We start from the raw sequence: 13,231 nt of genomic DNA, 5'->3' as shown, positions 1-13,231 counted from the left end.
AGAAGAGATCACAGAATCCAAAACAGGCTCCAAGTTGTCATGTCAGCACAGAGCCCAATGCAGTGCTTGAACCCACAAACCAGGAGATCATGATCTGAGCCGAAGTCAGACACTTAACCAACTGAGCCACCCAGGCTCCATAACAGACTCTTAACTATAGAGAAGAAACTGATTGTTATCCGAGGGGAGGTGGTAGGTAGATGGGTGAAATAGGTAAGGGGATTAAGTAGTGTACTTGTGATGAGCACTGGGGGATGTATGGAATCGGTGAATCACTGTATTGTACACCTGAAACTAGTATAACATTGTTAACTATACTGTAATTAAAAATTTAATAATAGATAAATAAAATGTCACCAAATTGAACATTAAAAAAAAAACAAACCCTGATGTATTATTATTTATGATAAACATACCCTACTCATGTAAGCTATTAATAATACAGGAAATTGGGTATGGGTATATGGGAATTCTATACTGTCTTCCCAACTTTTTTGATAATCTAAAACTATTCTAAAATTTAAAATTTATTTTTTAAAAATCAGCAAATGCATTTGTTCTGAAAACTTTTAATTAAAACTAATTGCTACTTTCTTAAAAACTCTTGAGTTGAGAGTTTCTGAGTTGAATGACCTTTGTCAGGGTCACAGGATCAACCGTTTTTCCGGTTCTTCGATTGGCTGTTCTGTGAGGCAGAGGTGATGTCTGCTTGGGCAGGAGGGAATACAACTCCCAGAGTGCCCCTGTGCAGTTGTCAGGAGCAACCAAAGAATGCAGACTAACAGCCCTGCTGGAGTCAGGATTAAACAAGGACTGACTGCCTTGCAAGCCAGCCATGGGTCAGGATTATTACTCTGTGCTTCAGATCACTCGCAATTCAGAGGATGCCCAGATCAAGAAGGCGTAAGTTGGGACGGGAGTGAGGCTTTAGGGGTGTGCTGGGAAGGCTCCACCTTTATCTTTTCCAAACTGAGCTTTCTTGCACAGCCAAGTGCAGGCAAGATAAACCTTGTTCTTCTGTTGCTTCTTGCATACATACCTACAACCTGGGATTGGCCTGAGTCAGAGTTCCCAATCCATCATCCTTAACCCCCTATGCCCTGTTTCCCTTCCTGGGTGCCCTGGTTTTCTTAGCAATAAAAATGGGGACAAAGAAGGCATTTGAACTTTTTCCTTTGCAGAACCAAAGGATTAAGAACAGGAGAGTGACCTGGCCAGATGGATGTGTTTCAAATTTTATTCTGGCCGTCATACGAGTTTTTTTTTTTTTTTCAAGTAGGCTTTTTTTTTTTTTTAAGTTTATTTATTTATTTTGAGAAAGACAGAGACAGCATTAGTGGGGGGAGAGGGGGGTGTGGGCGGGGGGTGGAGGTGGACAGAGACACAGGGAGATGAGAATCCCAAGCATGCTTTTGCACTGTCAGCACGGAGCCCAATGTGGGGCTCAAACTGGAAACACTGCAAGAGTTGAAACCAAGAGTTGGACACTTAACCTACTGGGCCACTCAGGCACCCCAAAGTAAGCTTTTTTAAAAAATGTTTGTTTATTTTTGAGAAAGAGAGAAGCAGGGGAGAGGGGAACAGAGGACCTGAGAAGCAGGCTCAGTGCCGACAGCAGCAAGCCCCATGTGGGGCTTCAACTCATGAACCGTGAGATCATGACCTAAGCCAAAGTCGGGTACTCAACCAACTGAGCCACCCAGGCACCCCAAAGGAGGTTTCTTCTTAAGTAGCCTTCACACCTAGCTCAGAGCCCAACATAGGGTTTGAACTCACAACACTGAGATCAAGACCTCAGGGTCTTGATCTGCAGGGCTTGACTCACGAACCATGAGATCATAACCTGAGCAGAAGTCAGACGCTTAAGCAACTGAGCCACCCAGGCACCCCTGTTTCAAACAATAGTTCTTAACCCTTCTCTCTTGTAACAGCTCTAAGAGATGAGTCATGTATAACACAGTCTCCCATATGGGAGTAACTAGATTTTGACAAAACAAAACAAAAATGCTGGGGCACCTGGGTGGCTTAGTTGGTTAAGCATCCAACTTCATTCAGCTCAAGTCATTATCTCACGGTTCATGAGTTGGAGCCCCACATCGGGCTCTGTGCTGACAGCTCAGAGCCTGAAGCCTGCTTCAGATTCTGTGTCTCCCTCTCTCTCTGCTCCTCCCCTGCTTGCACTCTGTCACACTCTCTCTCAAAAATAAATTCACATAAAATTTTTTTTTTAAATGCTAAATGTATATAATGAATAGAAGCACCACAATGATTCCTACTTGCCTAGCTATTAACCTTCTCAGTAGCTCTCATTAAGCCTACCCTGCTGCATCCAAGCTGTGACTCCACTCCATCTTGCCCACTCAAGGAAACAGAGTGAGGGCACTGCAGGGAAAATCTTAAAACCACTCAAGTTTAGGGGCACCTGGTTGGCTCGGTTGAGCATCCAACTCTTGATTTCGGCTTGGTCATGATCTCAGGGTCATGGGATCAAACCCCCTGTTGGTCTCTGCACTGGGTGGGGAGCCTGCTTAAGATTCTCTCCCTCTGCCACTGCACCCCCCAGACACACACACACACACTCTCTCTCTCTCTCACTAAAACAAATGAGACAAAAAACTCCACAGAAACCACTCAAGTTTATATGAAAAATAAGGCTCTTCTCAAACCTACTTACCTTTCCTTATTGATAGAACTTACTTGGAATTCTCCCCATACCTGACTTTGACCTTTGTAACTGAGAGGGCTGGTTTCAGTGTCTCAGGGAAGTGATGACAATTGACTTTAAGTTTCTGAAAGTAGACAATGTAGATAATCTCTGTAAGGCCTCCAGGGGCCGAATCAGAACCTTCAGAGTCATAGGACAGCAGATCTCACTCACTAAGATGAGATGTTGCTTAAAAGTCAGAGGGGTCCCACGGTGAGATGGGCTGCCTTGTGGGACAGTTAGTTCGTGTCATTCATTACCTCACTGCTGCTCAGTGAGAAGTAGACACAGCAACTCAAGGAACCCAGGATAGTGGGAGAGACAAACCAGTCAACAAACAACTGGAGTGCCAAGTGCTAAGTTTAGGGATCAAAGGCACTGGGGACTCGGGAAGGGGAGTCTAACCTAGAATGGAGACTGCAGTCAGGGAGGGCATCCTGGAGGAGTTGAGCCCTGAGCTGATTGTTGAAAGATGAATGAAAATGTGCCAAGGGGAGATGGGAGGGTCTGGAGAGTGGTGGGTGTTACAAGGGATGGGAGTAGAATGTCAAAGACCTGAGCAGTGCATTGTAGGGAGTTTGGAGCCTGGCCAGAAGGGCAGGAGAGGCCATGGGAGTGGGGAGGGAGAGCTGTGAGTGAGAAGGCCAGAGAAAGAAGCAGAGGCTTGAATCTTAGAGATACAGATTTTATGCTGAAGGCAAAGGGAAACCAGTGGAGGGATTTGGCAGTGGAGTGACTTGGCCAGGGGGCATTTTAGAAGCATCAGATTAAAAAAGACAAATCAATCTGGTGGCAGCACACGGAAAGGCCTGGAGAAGGAGAACACTGAAACAGGAAGCCGTGGTTCTGCAATAGTCCTAGGGATGAGGGGGCAGGAAGAGAACACTGGGGAGAAAGAAAAACTGAAATGCCCGGGTGACAGGTGGGCTGGGAATGGAGGGGATGAAGAACTTGGGAGTTGATAATGCTCAGCGTTTTGGCTTCATTGCCTGGGCAAATGGGCAAAAACTTAAGGAACAAAAATGTGTTTCTGTCTGGGTTCATTGAGTTTGTGGGGCCTGTGGGACACTGGAGAGCAGATACCAAGATGGCAGCTGGATGCCAAGGTCTGGAGCTTAGTGGCCTGGTTTCAGATAGAAATTTGGGAGTGGTCAGCGAGTGAGTGATGCTCAAAGCCTTGGGATAGACGAGCTTGCGCACAGATAGTGTGTGGAGTGAGAAGAGAAACAGCGGGAGGGGTCACCAGCATGCAGGGTGTGAGCAGGGCAGAGGAAGTGCACTCTGACCCAGTGGAGGGTATGTGGGGTCCGATTTGTACTGAGCCACTCAGGGGGCTGTGCTGATCCCCTCCTTTGGCTCTTTCAGACCCCCCTCCCCGCCTTTCTGCACCCTGCTCTCTGCGCTGGAAGCTGGCCCATCTGAACCACATCAATAGACGCCCTGGCCCTCAGACTTCCTAAATGAAAGCCAAAGAGAGCCCACAGCAGGTGATTGGCAAAGAGGAGAGTGGGGCTGGGGTATTTATTCCCAGCTCCCTTCTTCTGAGAGCGCTTCAGGTTGGGTATCCCTTAGCTGAAGATGACAGCTCCTGCCAAGGGCCCCGTCCACACACACTCCTGTGGGATTTCTCCCTTCCCACTCCTATAGGCTCAGGGGTAGCCAGGGTGACTCAGGGCTCCTGGCCTTGGGCTACAGCACTGTCCAGCATGGTTATCCTCCCTACCTCCTACACTTTGGTGAGTGGTCCCTTATTAAACTCTGCACAAATCACCCAGTTCATGCCAGCTCTTTCCTTTCAGAACACTGATGATACAGATTCTCAGACACTATAGGCATCGCATCACTGAGTGCTGGGATTGGGTACTACAGAAGCAGGGAAACGAATGAGCACAGAAGTGAGAGATGGTAAAGGGACCTGACGTGTGCCAGTGCCTCTCTGTACCAGGCCCTTTGACACCTTATTTTACCTGATCTTCCCAAGAAGCCTGTGTGTAAGTTCAGATATCACGACAGGATTAGATGTGTGAGAAATGTATTGGGGGAAACGTGAAGGGGGAGCAAGAGCATGCAGGCGGCACCTTCAAACCCCAGTGCAGTTCTGATACCTGTGAAAGGGGAGCAGGAAGAAATGTCTGGATGGAGAGAGCTGCAGAGTGGTCTGGAAAAAAGTAGCTGGGCTGATAGATGGGCGTCCTGAAGCAGAGGTTGTGCGTTGGAGGGGTCCTGTGTCCTAGGGGGACGCGCCAGCACCAATATCCCCACCACGCTTAGGCACTGGTTGGGGCAGCTTGGGGAAATGTAGCCTCAGCACAGACACCCAGGGCGGGCAGCTACACTTTCTACCCACTGGGTTCTGTTCAAGGGCATCTGTGCAATGCACCACCCTGGCCACCACAGCCCTGATTTTATAGCTGGCATCATCAAAGCAGTGAACAGCAGAGCCAGCTCTAAACCATGGTCTGTGCCTCAGGCCCATGTCAAATGCTATGACTTGTATGAATCCTCCCTCCTCTAGGTACCGGAAACTGGCCCTTAAGAACCACCCGCTGAAGTCCAGTGAGCCATCCTCAGCAGAGACATTCAGGCAAATAGCAGAGGCCTATGATGTGCTGAGCGACCGTGAGTGATTCCACCCATCTCCTCTGCCCCACCTCTATTTCGAGACCGTTCCTTAAGCCTCTGGGTAGTAAAGCATTCCTCTTCCCTGCCTAGAGCCTGAGAAAACTTAGAAAGAAAACAGCATGAACTGCCTCTCTCCATAGTCACAAACTAAGGTTGATGCAGCGTGGAGAGCCCCTGGATTAAGATGATCTGCTCAGCCAGTGTCAGTAGAGCAGGACCTGGGCAAGTCTCCCACACTCCACACCCCACCTGTCCCCTGCAGGGGTGCACACAGTGAGATGCTTGCTGCCAAGGGAAGAAAGAGGCTGAGGCAGGCATCCCCAGTTACTCTTCCCAGATTACCAAGTAGCTCCAGTGCCACCTTTCCACGGAAGGCATGTCTATCAAGGGTCAGAGAGAGGCTGGTAATTCAAGAATCTCCTGAAACCAAAAGAGTGTAGAAAGTGATTCCCCCCCCCCCCCCCCCCCCCCCGCCCCCACCACACCTCTGCCCCGGGGCACCACGTGCATGCGTGCATCCCCGAGGGCTTGTTCTGGAGACTGTAATCACCGATGTTGTGCAGAAGAATAGCCAGATGACTAAGGTTTCTCCAGTCCCGAGTTTTCAAGACTTTACAGTCCTTAGACTCTAGGCTTTGAAAGCTCTAGAACTTGGCAGCTCTAGAATTCTTAGATTGTAGAATTTCAAGGTGCTACGATTCTATTTACCCCAAATAAAACAGTAGCTACGATGATGAGTTTAGCCAAATTCTAGGGCGATAGCCTCACCCTCAGTCTCTAGATCTCTCCTTCAATCCTCTTCCCCCTGCCACCCAGCAGGTCTCCACCTTTCCTCATTCTCCTCCGCGTTATGGGATCACACCTAGATCCACCCATGATGAAATTAAACCCCTAACTTTTAGGGTCTCCCTCCAAAGAGTGCCAGACTTTAGAAATAAGGTTGGGTTTTCCCCTTCCTCTCTACCCTGTATCCACCTGCTTCCCAGCCCAGCAGCTATCTTAGTCCCTAACGCCAGCCCCCTCATCAAGGTGACATGTGTCCACAGCTGTGAAGAGAGGCATCTATGACAAGTTTGGAGAGGAGGGCCTAAAGGGCGGGATTCCTCTGGAGTTTGGATCCCAGACCCCATGGACCACTGGTTATGTCTTCCACGGCAACCCTGATAAGGTTTTCCATGAGTTCTTCGGAGGAGACAACCCCTTTGGTGGTAAGAGGCCCCACCTACCCACTTGCTTTATTGGGAAAGGATGTAGCTGTAAAAGATGCTTTTCTTTGAATCCTTTTGTTTTGTTTACTTTAAAAATATATATAATGCATGGTAAAAAAGAAATTATTAAAGAAATACATTTCAGCCTCTATTCCTTCTCCAGAAGCAGCCACTTACTGTTAACCGTTTATGTATCCTTCCGGAAAATTTCTATGCATTTATGAGCATATATTTATCTTTACCTAAGCCTTTTATCTTATGAAGGGAATTGGACCATATTGTGCACACTGATTTCTTTCACTCAGTATGCCTCGGAGATTATCTCATTATATACTATATTACATAACAGATCTACTTTACTCATTTTAATAGCTGCATTAGGTTTCACTGTACAGGTGTGTGTTAGGTGAGTATATGGATGGATGGGTGGATAATCCCAGGTCCCAGACAAACTGACCAAGAGTTGATTCCTGAGGCTCACAGTCATCTTGCAAGGGCAATTAACCTTCAGACCTGTCTTCCTGGCTCTCGTTATGCAACTCAGAGAGTCTAGATTTTCACTGCCTGACCCCCTGCTGCCCCTTCCCCTGGCTGTACTATAGCCGTTCTGCATTTCAAAAGTTCTCTCTTCCTTTTTCTGCATGTTAATAAGAAGTGGGCCACAGCCCACTGTCTCTCCCCCTCAGAGACCTCTCCCCTGTGCATTTCCTTCATCTGCCTGCCAGAAGAAGCTGAGTTGATGAACTGATAAACTCCATGTGTGACTGGAAAAAGCAAGAGACTTAGAGTCAGGCCTGTTTCAAATCCATGCACTGCCTCTTATGAGCTGTGTGATTCTGGGCAAATCTCTTCACTGCTCTGAAACCTCAACTTCCTTACTGTTAAGTGGCTGTAATAGTCCATTCCTCACACGTCACTAGCAAATGAGACAATGTTTATGAAAATGGGCTTTGCAGACTGAAAAATGTCATAACGATGGACAGGTGCATGAAAAAGAGGCAGCTCAGAGGAGCCAAACCAGAGCTTCTAGGGACATCACTTACAGGCTTTGGGGACCCTCAGGCAGTGCCCAAAACTATACTGCTACAGGACTTCACCCAGGGGATTCTTGTGTCCTGTCTCCCTGCAGGACCGAGGGACTAGACCTTCCTATGACCTGGCTGTTGGGGTGTCTACAACCTAACACAGCACAGGTGCTGGGTGAAGAAATGAATTCAGTGATACGAGAGGGGACCAGGTCACTTACAGGCCTCTTGATTAGTTACTATTTCATAGAGGGGTTTAGTATGATGCTGCCCTGCCCTCCCCCACCTAAAGTTACTATACCATTCTAGCCTGGGAAGTTCATTCATGGCCCTAACCATAAGAGGCAGAGTACAAAAAAAAATCTTAATTATGATAGCGACCCCTGACTCTACAAAGTTTTCAAAGGTTTTCACACGTAGCAATAAGCATAGTGGTTAAGGGCAGAGGTTCTCATAGTCAGATTGTCCTGTGTTCAGATGAGCTGCGGGACTGTGAGCCTTTTCTTTGGCCTCTCTGTCCAATAAGACAATATTGTGAAGAACTGAAACCAGCACCTGATGCATAGTAAGCTCTCAGCCAGTTTCCACTTTTCTTCATCGTCTTGTTATTTAATCCTAATGGAAAAAGGCAGATCAGGCATTATTACCCCATCTCACAGACAGAAAAACTGAAACCAAACGACTCCATAGCACTTCAAGAGACAAAGGCTGTTTCCACTGGGATGGAAGGGCAGGGCAGCAAGAGCACTTACGGGTGTAGAGCTGGGCAGGGAAAAAAGAAATTGAGGGAAAAAGAGTTTGGGGGTATGCTGATGAACTCTCAGATTTATTAGGAACCACCCCTTCCCTACTCCCGTATCAGCTATTGACTTCACAGAAACTTGAGTATGTGGTCTTTAGAGGTGTTGTGCTGGGCTGGACAGTGAGGGAGAGTGGAGTGTGGGGAAGGGTAGGAAGGACTGGAATGATATTACCGTCCCCCCAGCAAGCTAACAAAGGGAGTCATTTCTGGCATACCAGGAGCTGCCACCAGAGGGCACTCCTCTCCATCCTGAGGCAGCCAGCCTCGAGGAGTGTTTCTCCAAATTGAGGGGGAAGGGAGTCAGGAAAGTGGGGGAATATAAACGGGATGATGAAGCAGTGGGAAGTGGCAAGCAATGATAACCATTGGATCTGCAATTTAGGACAACTTTTTGGCCTGGCCTAACAGTCTGAGTTTGCAAGGTAGGAATGGGATGCTGAGTATTACACTTGGGGACTGAAGAGGTATGTGTGGAGGGGTGTCTGTGTTTCCAAGTCCCTGACACAATCTCTCTTACTCCTCCCCTCCCCTCCCCTCTCCTCTCCTCTCCTCTCCTCTCCTGCAGAGTTTTTTGATGTAGAAGGAAGTGAGGCAGATTTGAATTTTGGGGGTCTCCGAGGCCGAGGGGTCAAGAAACAGGACCCCCCAATCGAACGAGACCTCTACCTATCTCTGGAGGACTTATTCTTTGGCTGCACCAAGAAAATTAAGATCTCCCGAAGGGTGAGTACTTGGCTTGCTCCTACTGGGGGCCACTACCTATGCCCTCCAATCCTCTGAGTCACCTCCTCCATGCCCTCACTGGAGACCTCAGGTATGGCCTCTGATAGAATCATGAAATCTCAGAATTGAAGACCTAGGATCATAGAATTCTAGAATCTGAAATTTGGAAGGGACAATTGAGGGTATTAGCCTGATTCTTTCCCAGTGCAGGAATCCCCTCTGCAGAAGGGTCTTTCCCTTCTTCTCATATCAGCCCCATCCCTGTGGGAAGCCGGATTCCAAATGGGAGGAGTCCCTTGTGAATTCTGCCCTCTGGGTATTACCAGACCATACCCCCAGGGCTTCATCAGTGTGTATGCCTCAGGAGTAAGAAGAAACAGTGTGGGCATGGAGGGTGCACTGGGGGACGGTCCCCAAGGGGTTTGATTGAAGACTTTTAGTGGCCCAGAGTCTAGTCCTTGGGTTGACCCTATCCTATGGCTCAGCCCTATGCTAGACACATGAGCAAAGCCTCCTCACACCTTTGCCCAGCAGAGGAGATGCCAGCTGTGGCACAGATGGCACTCATCTGGGCATGTGATTGGGGAATGGTTGGATGACATAATAGGGAATGCTCAGATATGTTGACCTCTGTGGTCTTTCTCCCTTCATGATTAAGAAACCTGCCAGCCCCTCAGGGCCAGAGCCACTGGGTTGGGAGAGAGGAACTGAGTATGTGTTCACCATGCATCTGTTAGTGGCCAGGGCTACGTGATCTAGGCCTGGAGTTGGGGGCTTGGTCAACTAATGGTGACTGCTTGGCATCTCAGGCCCTAGCCCAATGACATCATCCTAGAATCGTAAGTTCTTGGTTCCAGTAAATGGGGTGAGAATGGGGATGGCTCAGGACAGCTTCTCCCTGTTGCTAGAAGATTGCATCTGAGCACAAAATCCCCTTGGCATCTTTCTCGTGTTAAAAGGCCAGCTGGGAAATCTGGAGCAAACCTCCCTTCTTCCATCTGGCTGCAGGTACTGAACGAGGATGGGTACTCCTCTACCATCAAGGACAAGATTCTCACAATTGATGTGAAACCTGGTTGGAGGCAGGGCACACGGATCACCTTTGAGAAGGAAGGGGACCAGGTGAGAAGGAGGGAACTGACTAGGGTCAGTCCTAGTGTCAGTCACCCAGGCTTGCTCATGTGGTGGAAAGACTGAGGGGGAAGGAGGCAATGCTTTCCTCTGCCCCGTGACCCCAGTCTAGTAGGGAGACCAGTCTGCAGAGTCGGTGAAATGATCCCCAAAGTCCCTTACCAGGGACAGAGCCTCACAACACCTCTGTGAGTGGATAGCCCAGGGCTTTCCCCCATTTTGCAGAGTAGGAAACTGAGGCCCAGAAAGGGAAGGGATTTGGCCAGGGCAAGAGCACAAGAGCTCTTCCTGATTTTCTTCAGTGCTTCTTGAATAAAGCCCAACTATAGGAGGTATTCAGAAACCACTTATTAATAATAATTTTAATACTGCTTAATATCTTCATGATAATTACTTATTTAAATAAAAATATAAAATTATTGTTCAAGGCATGCTGTATCCTTAGGTCTGAGAAGAGGCAGAGTGATGGCATTTTCAGAGCCAAGAGAGATTAATTCCTCTGCCCATACTTCTTGCTCCCTTTCTCACCTGTGAAACATCTACTTCCAAAACACCCCTTCAGGACCCAGCTCTAATGCTCTGGGCTCTGGGCAGCCTCCCCTGACCTCTCCACCTGGCTCAGGGCCTCTCTAACCTCCTGCCTCTGGGTTCCTTTTACCACAGTCCTGAGCATGCTGAGGACGGTGTGTCTGTTCCCCCCACTAGACTGGGAGCTTCTTGCTTGTAGGGACCAGTTAGGCTCCTCTGCCCCCTTAAGAGACCTTAGCAGAAGCTTGTCAGGACAGAGGTGTGTAAGAAGTTGTTTTCAAAACTTGCAGCTCAGCATTTTACCCACCTCCTGAGGAAGCTTCTGTCCCTCTCCATCTGAGTGAATCCTGTTGGGCATGCTCCATAGAGGAGAAGTAATGGGGGGGGGGTGGCGCTGGATTCATTGGAGTAGGCTTCTCAGAGGAGGGGCTATGAAACCAAACTGAAAAGGTCCTTCCAGAAAACCTAGTTCAATCTCTTCATTGTTCAGAAGAAGACATGGAGACCAGTAGAGTCAGGAACTTAGCCAATATCACACAGCCAATTAGTCCTTGTCACCCCTTGCCTCCTCTGCCCAGGGCCCCAACATTATCCCAGCCGACATCATCTTCATTGTAAAGGAGAAGCTACACCCTCGCTTCCGCAGGGAGAACGACAACCTCCTTTTTGTGAATCCCATTCCCTTGGGCAAGGTGAGTGGGCAAAGTGGAGGAGGAGAAGTGGGCAGATGAGAGTGAGCAAGCAGGCCTCACTCTGCACTCCCCCCAGTGCCTATGGCGCAGGCCTTCAGAACGTGAGGAGTGCACATAGAATCTTTGTGGCTGTCTTCAGGGCACCTCCATGTCCTCACAATCCAAACAAGGAACAGCACCAGCCTAGACTTTGCCTCCCCTCCTCCACCCTACCTGTGGGCAGTTACTCCGTCAATTCTACCACCTAGTCCCCTTCCGTTCATTCCCAGAGTCAGAGTCTGAGCACCTGGGTCTGCACAGCAGCCCCTTTGGTGGCCTTCCTGCCTCCTTTCCCATCTCCTCTAGGCTCTTCCCCACGCTCATCTGACTGTGCCACACGCCTATCGGAGCATCTTCACATGGTGTTTAAGGCCCTCCACACTCTGCCTCTGCTGATCTCATCCCCTGCACTCCAACCACCATGCCCCTGTCCATTGGGAGCATTTCCCCACCTCCATTCTCTTGTTTATGCTGGGCCGTCTGTGTGGAATGCTGTATATCCACCTTGTCTGACTGGCAGGATCCTCTTCACCCTCCTCAACTGCTACCACCACTGTGTAGTCCTCCTGTCCCACTCCACAGTGGTTTGGGGGCCTCTCCTTGGCTCCCGCAGACCCCTTTACTTCCCTCTATCATCATCAGTCTTTCCTACCAGACCGTGAACTCCTAAGGGCAGGCAGATGCCTGGCTCGCTCCCCTGTTAGTCCCTGAACATCCTTTTGTCTGCTTGAGGCCAGGCCCAGGGCCTGGCACCGAATAAGCTCATAAAATGCCTTCTAAACAGAATGGCCATGGTTATCTCTCCTGCTCCCACCTGTGGCCCTAACGTCCCTAGGCTCTGACCTGCTGCACCGTGGAGGTGAAGACCTTGGATGATCGTCTGCTCAACATCCCCATCAATGACATTATCCAGTGAGTGCATCTGCGTGGGTCCCAGTAGGCAGAAGGGCTGGCCTGGGCCTTAGAGGGTAGTGCCAGACAGGTCAGCCTGGGGTAGTTCAGTCCTCACTAGCAAGGACTGAAATCCAGCCCTAACTCTGGCCAAGCTGCATTCACCTGGTAAATGGAGTGCCTTTTTCTAACTTGCACGAGGCCGCTACAGAGCCCAAAGATTGCAGAGGCGACCTTTGTTGCCTTCCTCCTCCCGAACGTCTCATTAGTGTTCTGAGTTGTATCCCTCAAGTCCTTTACAGGAAAGGGCCTCTGTATGGGAAGCTTTACTCAGCAGCCCAGCACCCCGCCCCCCGACCCCAACCTAGGCTGGAACCTCTATTCCTGGAACCTCCAGTGTAAATGGTTATCAGGGGGCAGGCTGTCTGAATAAGCTGGTCTTCTCTCTCCTGCCACACGATTCTGGCTGAGAAGAGCCACCTGGTGGAAGCTGGACTGACTGCCTCAAGCCTGAGGTTGTGTGAGCATGGGCAGCATGGGATCTGTCAGAGAGCAGTGTTGGGGGGCCCTCTCATTTCCCTTCTTTCATCCTCCCCTGTCTCAGTCCCAAGTACTTCAAGAAGGTGCCAGGTGAGGGGATGCCACTGCCTGAGGACCCCACTAAGAAAGGGGATCTCTTCATCTTCTTCGACATCCAGTTCCCCACCCGCCTCACACCCCAAAAGAAGCAGATGCTGCGCCAGGCATTGCTGACATAACTCTGGTGAGCTGAGGGCTGGAGCAGAGGAGGGGAGGAGAAGGCCAGCTGGGCCTTATCCCATTCCTGTCCCAGGATGTGCAGCTGAGCCAGCCCACTGCACAGATGT

At 49.4% G+C, this 13,231-nt stretch overlaps 2 protein-coding genes and 1 long non-coding RNA gene across 3 annotated transcripts in view; 2 read left to right on the top strand and 1 right to left on the bottom strand.

The window, feature by feature from the left end:
* PAAF1 (proteasomal ATPase associated factor 1) overlaps positions 1-5,280 on the top strand; it is a 47,962-nt gene extending 42,682 nt beyond the window's left edge. The window contains exon 13 of the transcript XR_006960756.1: positions 5,220-5,280. The gene's annotated coding sequence lies outside the window, so the exon portion shown is untranslated. The remainder of the gene's footprint in view (positions 1-5,219) is intronic.
* Positions 1-5,755, bottom strand: part of LOC124506496 (uncharacterized) — a 23,530-nt gene extending 17,775 nt beyond the window's left edge. Inside the window, exon 1 of the long non-coding RNA XR_006960757.1 lies at positions 2,716-5,755. This is a non-coding gene — a long non-coding RNA (uncharacterized LOC124506496). The remainder of the gene's footprint in view (positions 1-2,715) is intronic.
* Positions 799-13,231, top strand: DNAJB13 (DnaJ heat shock protein family (Hsp40) member B13). The gene is made up of 8 exons (XM_047072567.1): positions 799-903; positions 5,220-5,323; positions 6,373-6,534; positions 8,927-9,084; positions 10,093-10,206; positions 11,322-11,435; positions 12,310-12,386; positions 12,970-13,231. The coding sequence occupies exons 1-8, from the start codon at positions 836-838 to the stop codon at positions 13,121-13,123; spliced, it is 951 nt and encodes a 316-aa protein (XP_046928523.1). The 5' UTR covers positions 799-835; the 3' UTR covers positions 13,124-13,231.

This window comes from Lynx rufus, unplaced genomic scaffold, assembly GCF_022079265.1.
Source record: "Lynx rufus isolate CCGP_SWC_20201006 ecotype Redwood Valley unplaced genomic scaffold, mLynRuf1.p SCAF_9, whole genome shotgun sequence".
Classification (NCBI taxonomy): Eukaryota; Metazoa; Chordata; class Mammalia; order Carnivora; family Felidae; genus Lynx; species Lynx rufus.
This window is presented reverse-complemented; position numbering and strand designations above follow the sequence as displayed.

What these genes read in the sequence shown, in the direction of transcription:
- DNAJB13 (XM_047072567.1), top strand. Translation starts at nt 836, where the DNA reads ATGGGTCAGGATTATTACTCTGTGCTTCAGATCACTCGCAATTCAGAG. An exon ending in AGGAGACAACCCCTTTGGTG is followed by an intron (nt 6,535 to 8,926) that starts GTAAGAGGCCCC and finishes CCTCTCCTGCAG; the next exon opens with AGTTTTTTGATGTAGAAGGA. An exon ending in CCCATCAATGACATTATCCA is followed by an intron (nt 12,387 to 12,969) that starts GTGAGTGCATCT and finishes CCCCTGTCTCAG; the next exon opens with TCCCAAGTACTTCAAGAAGG.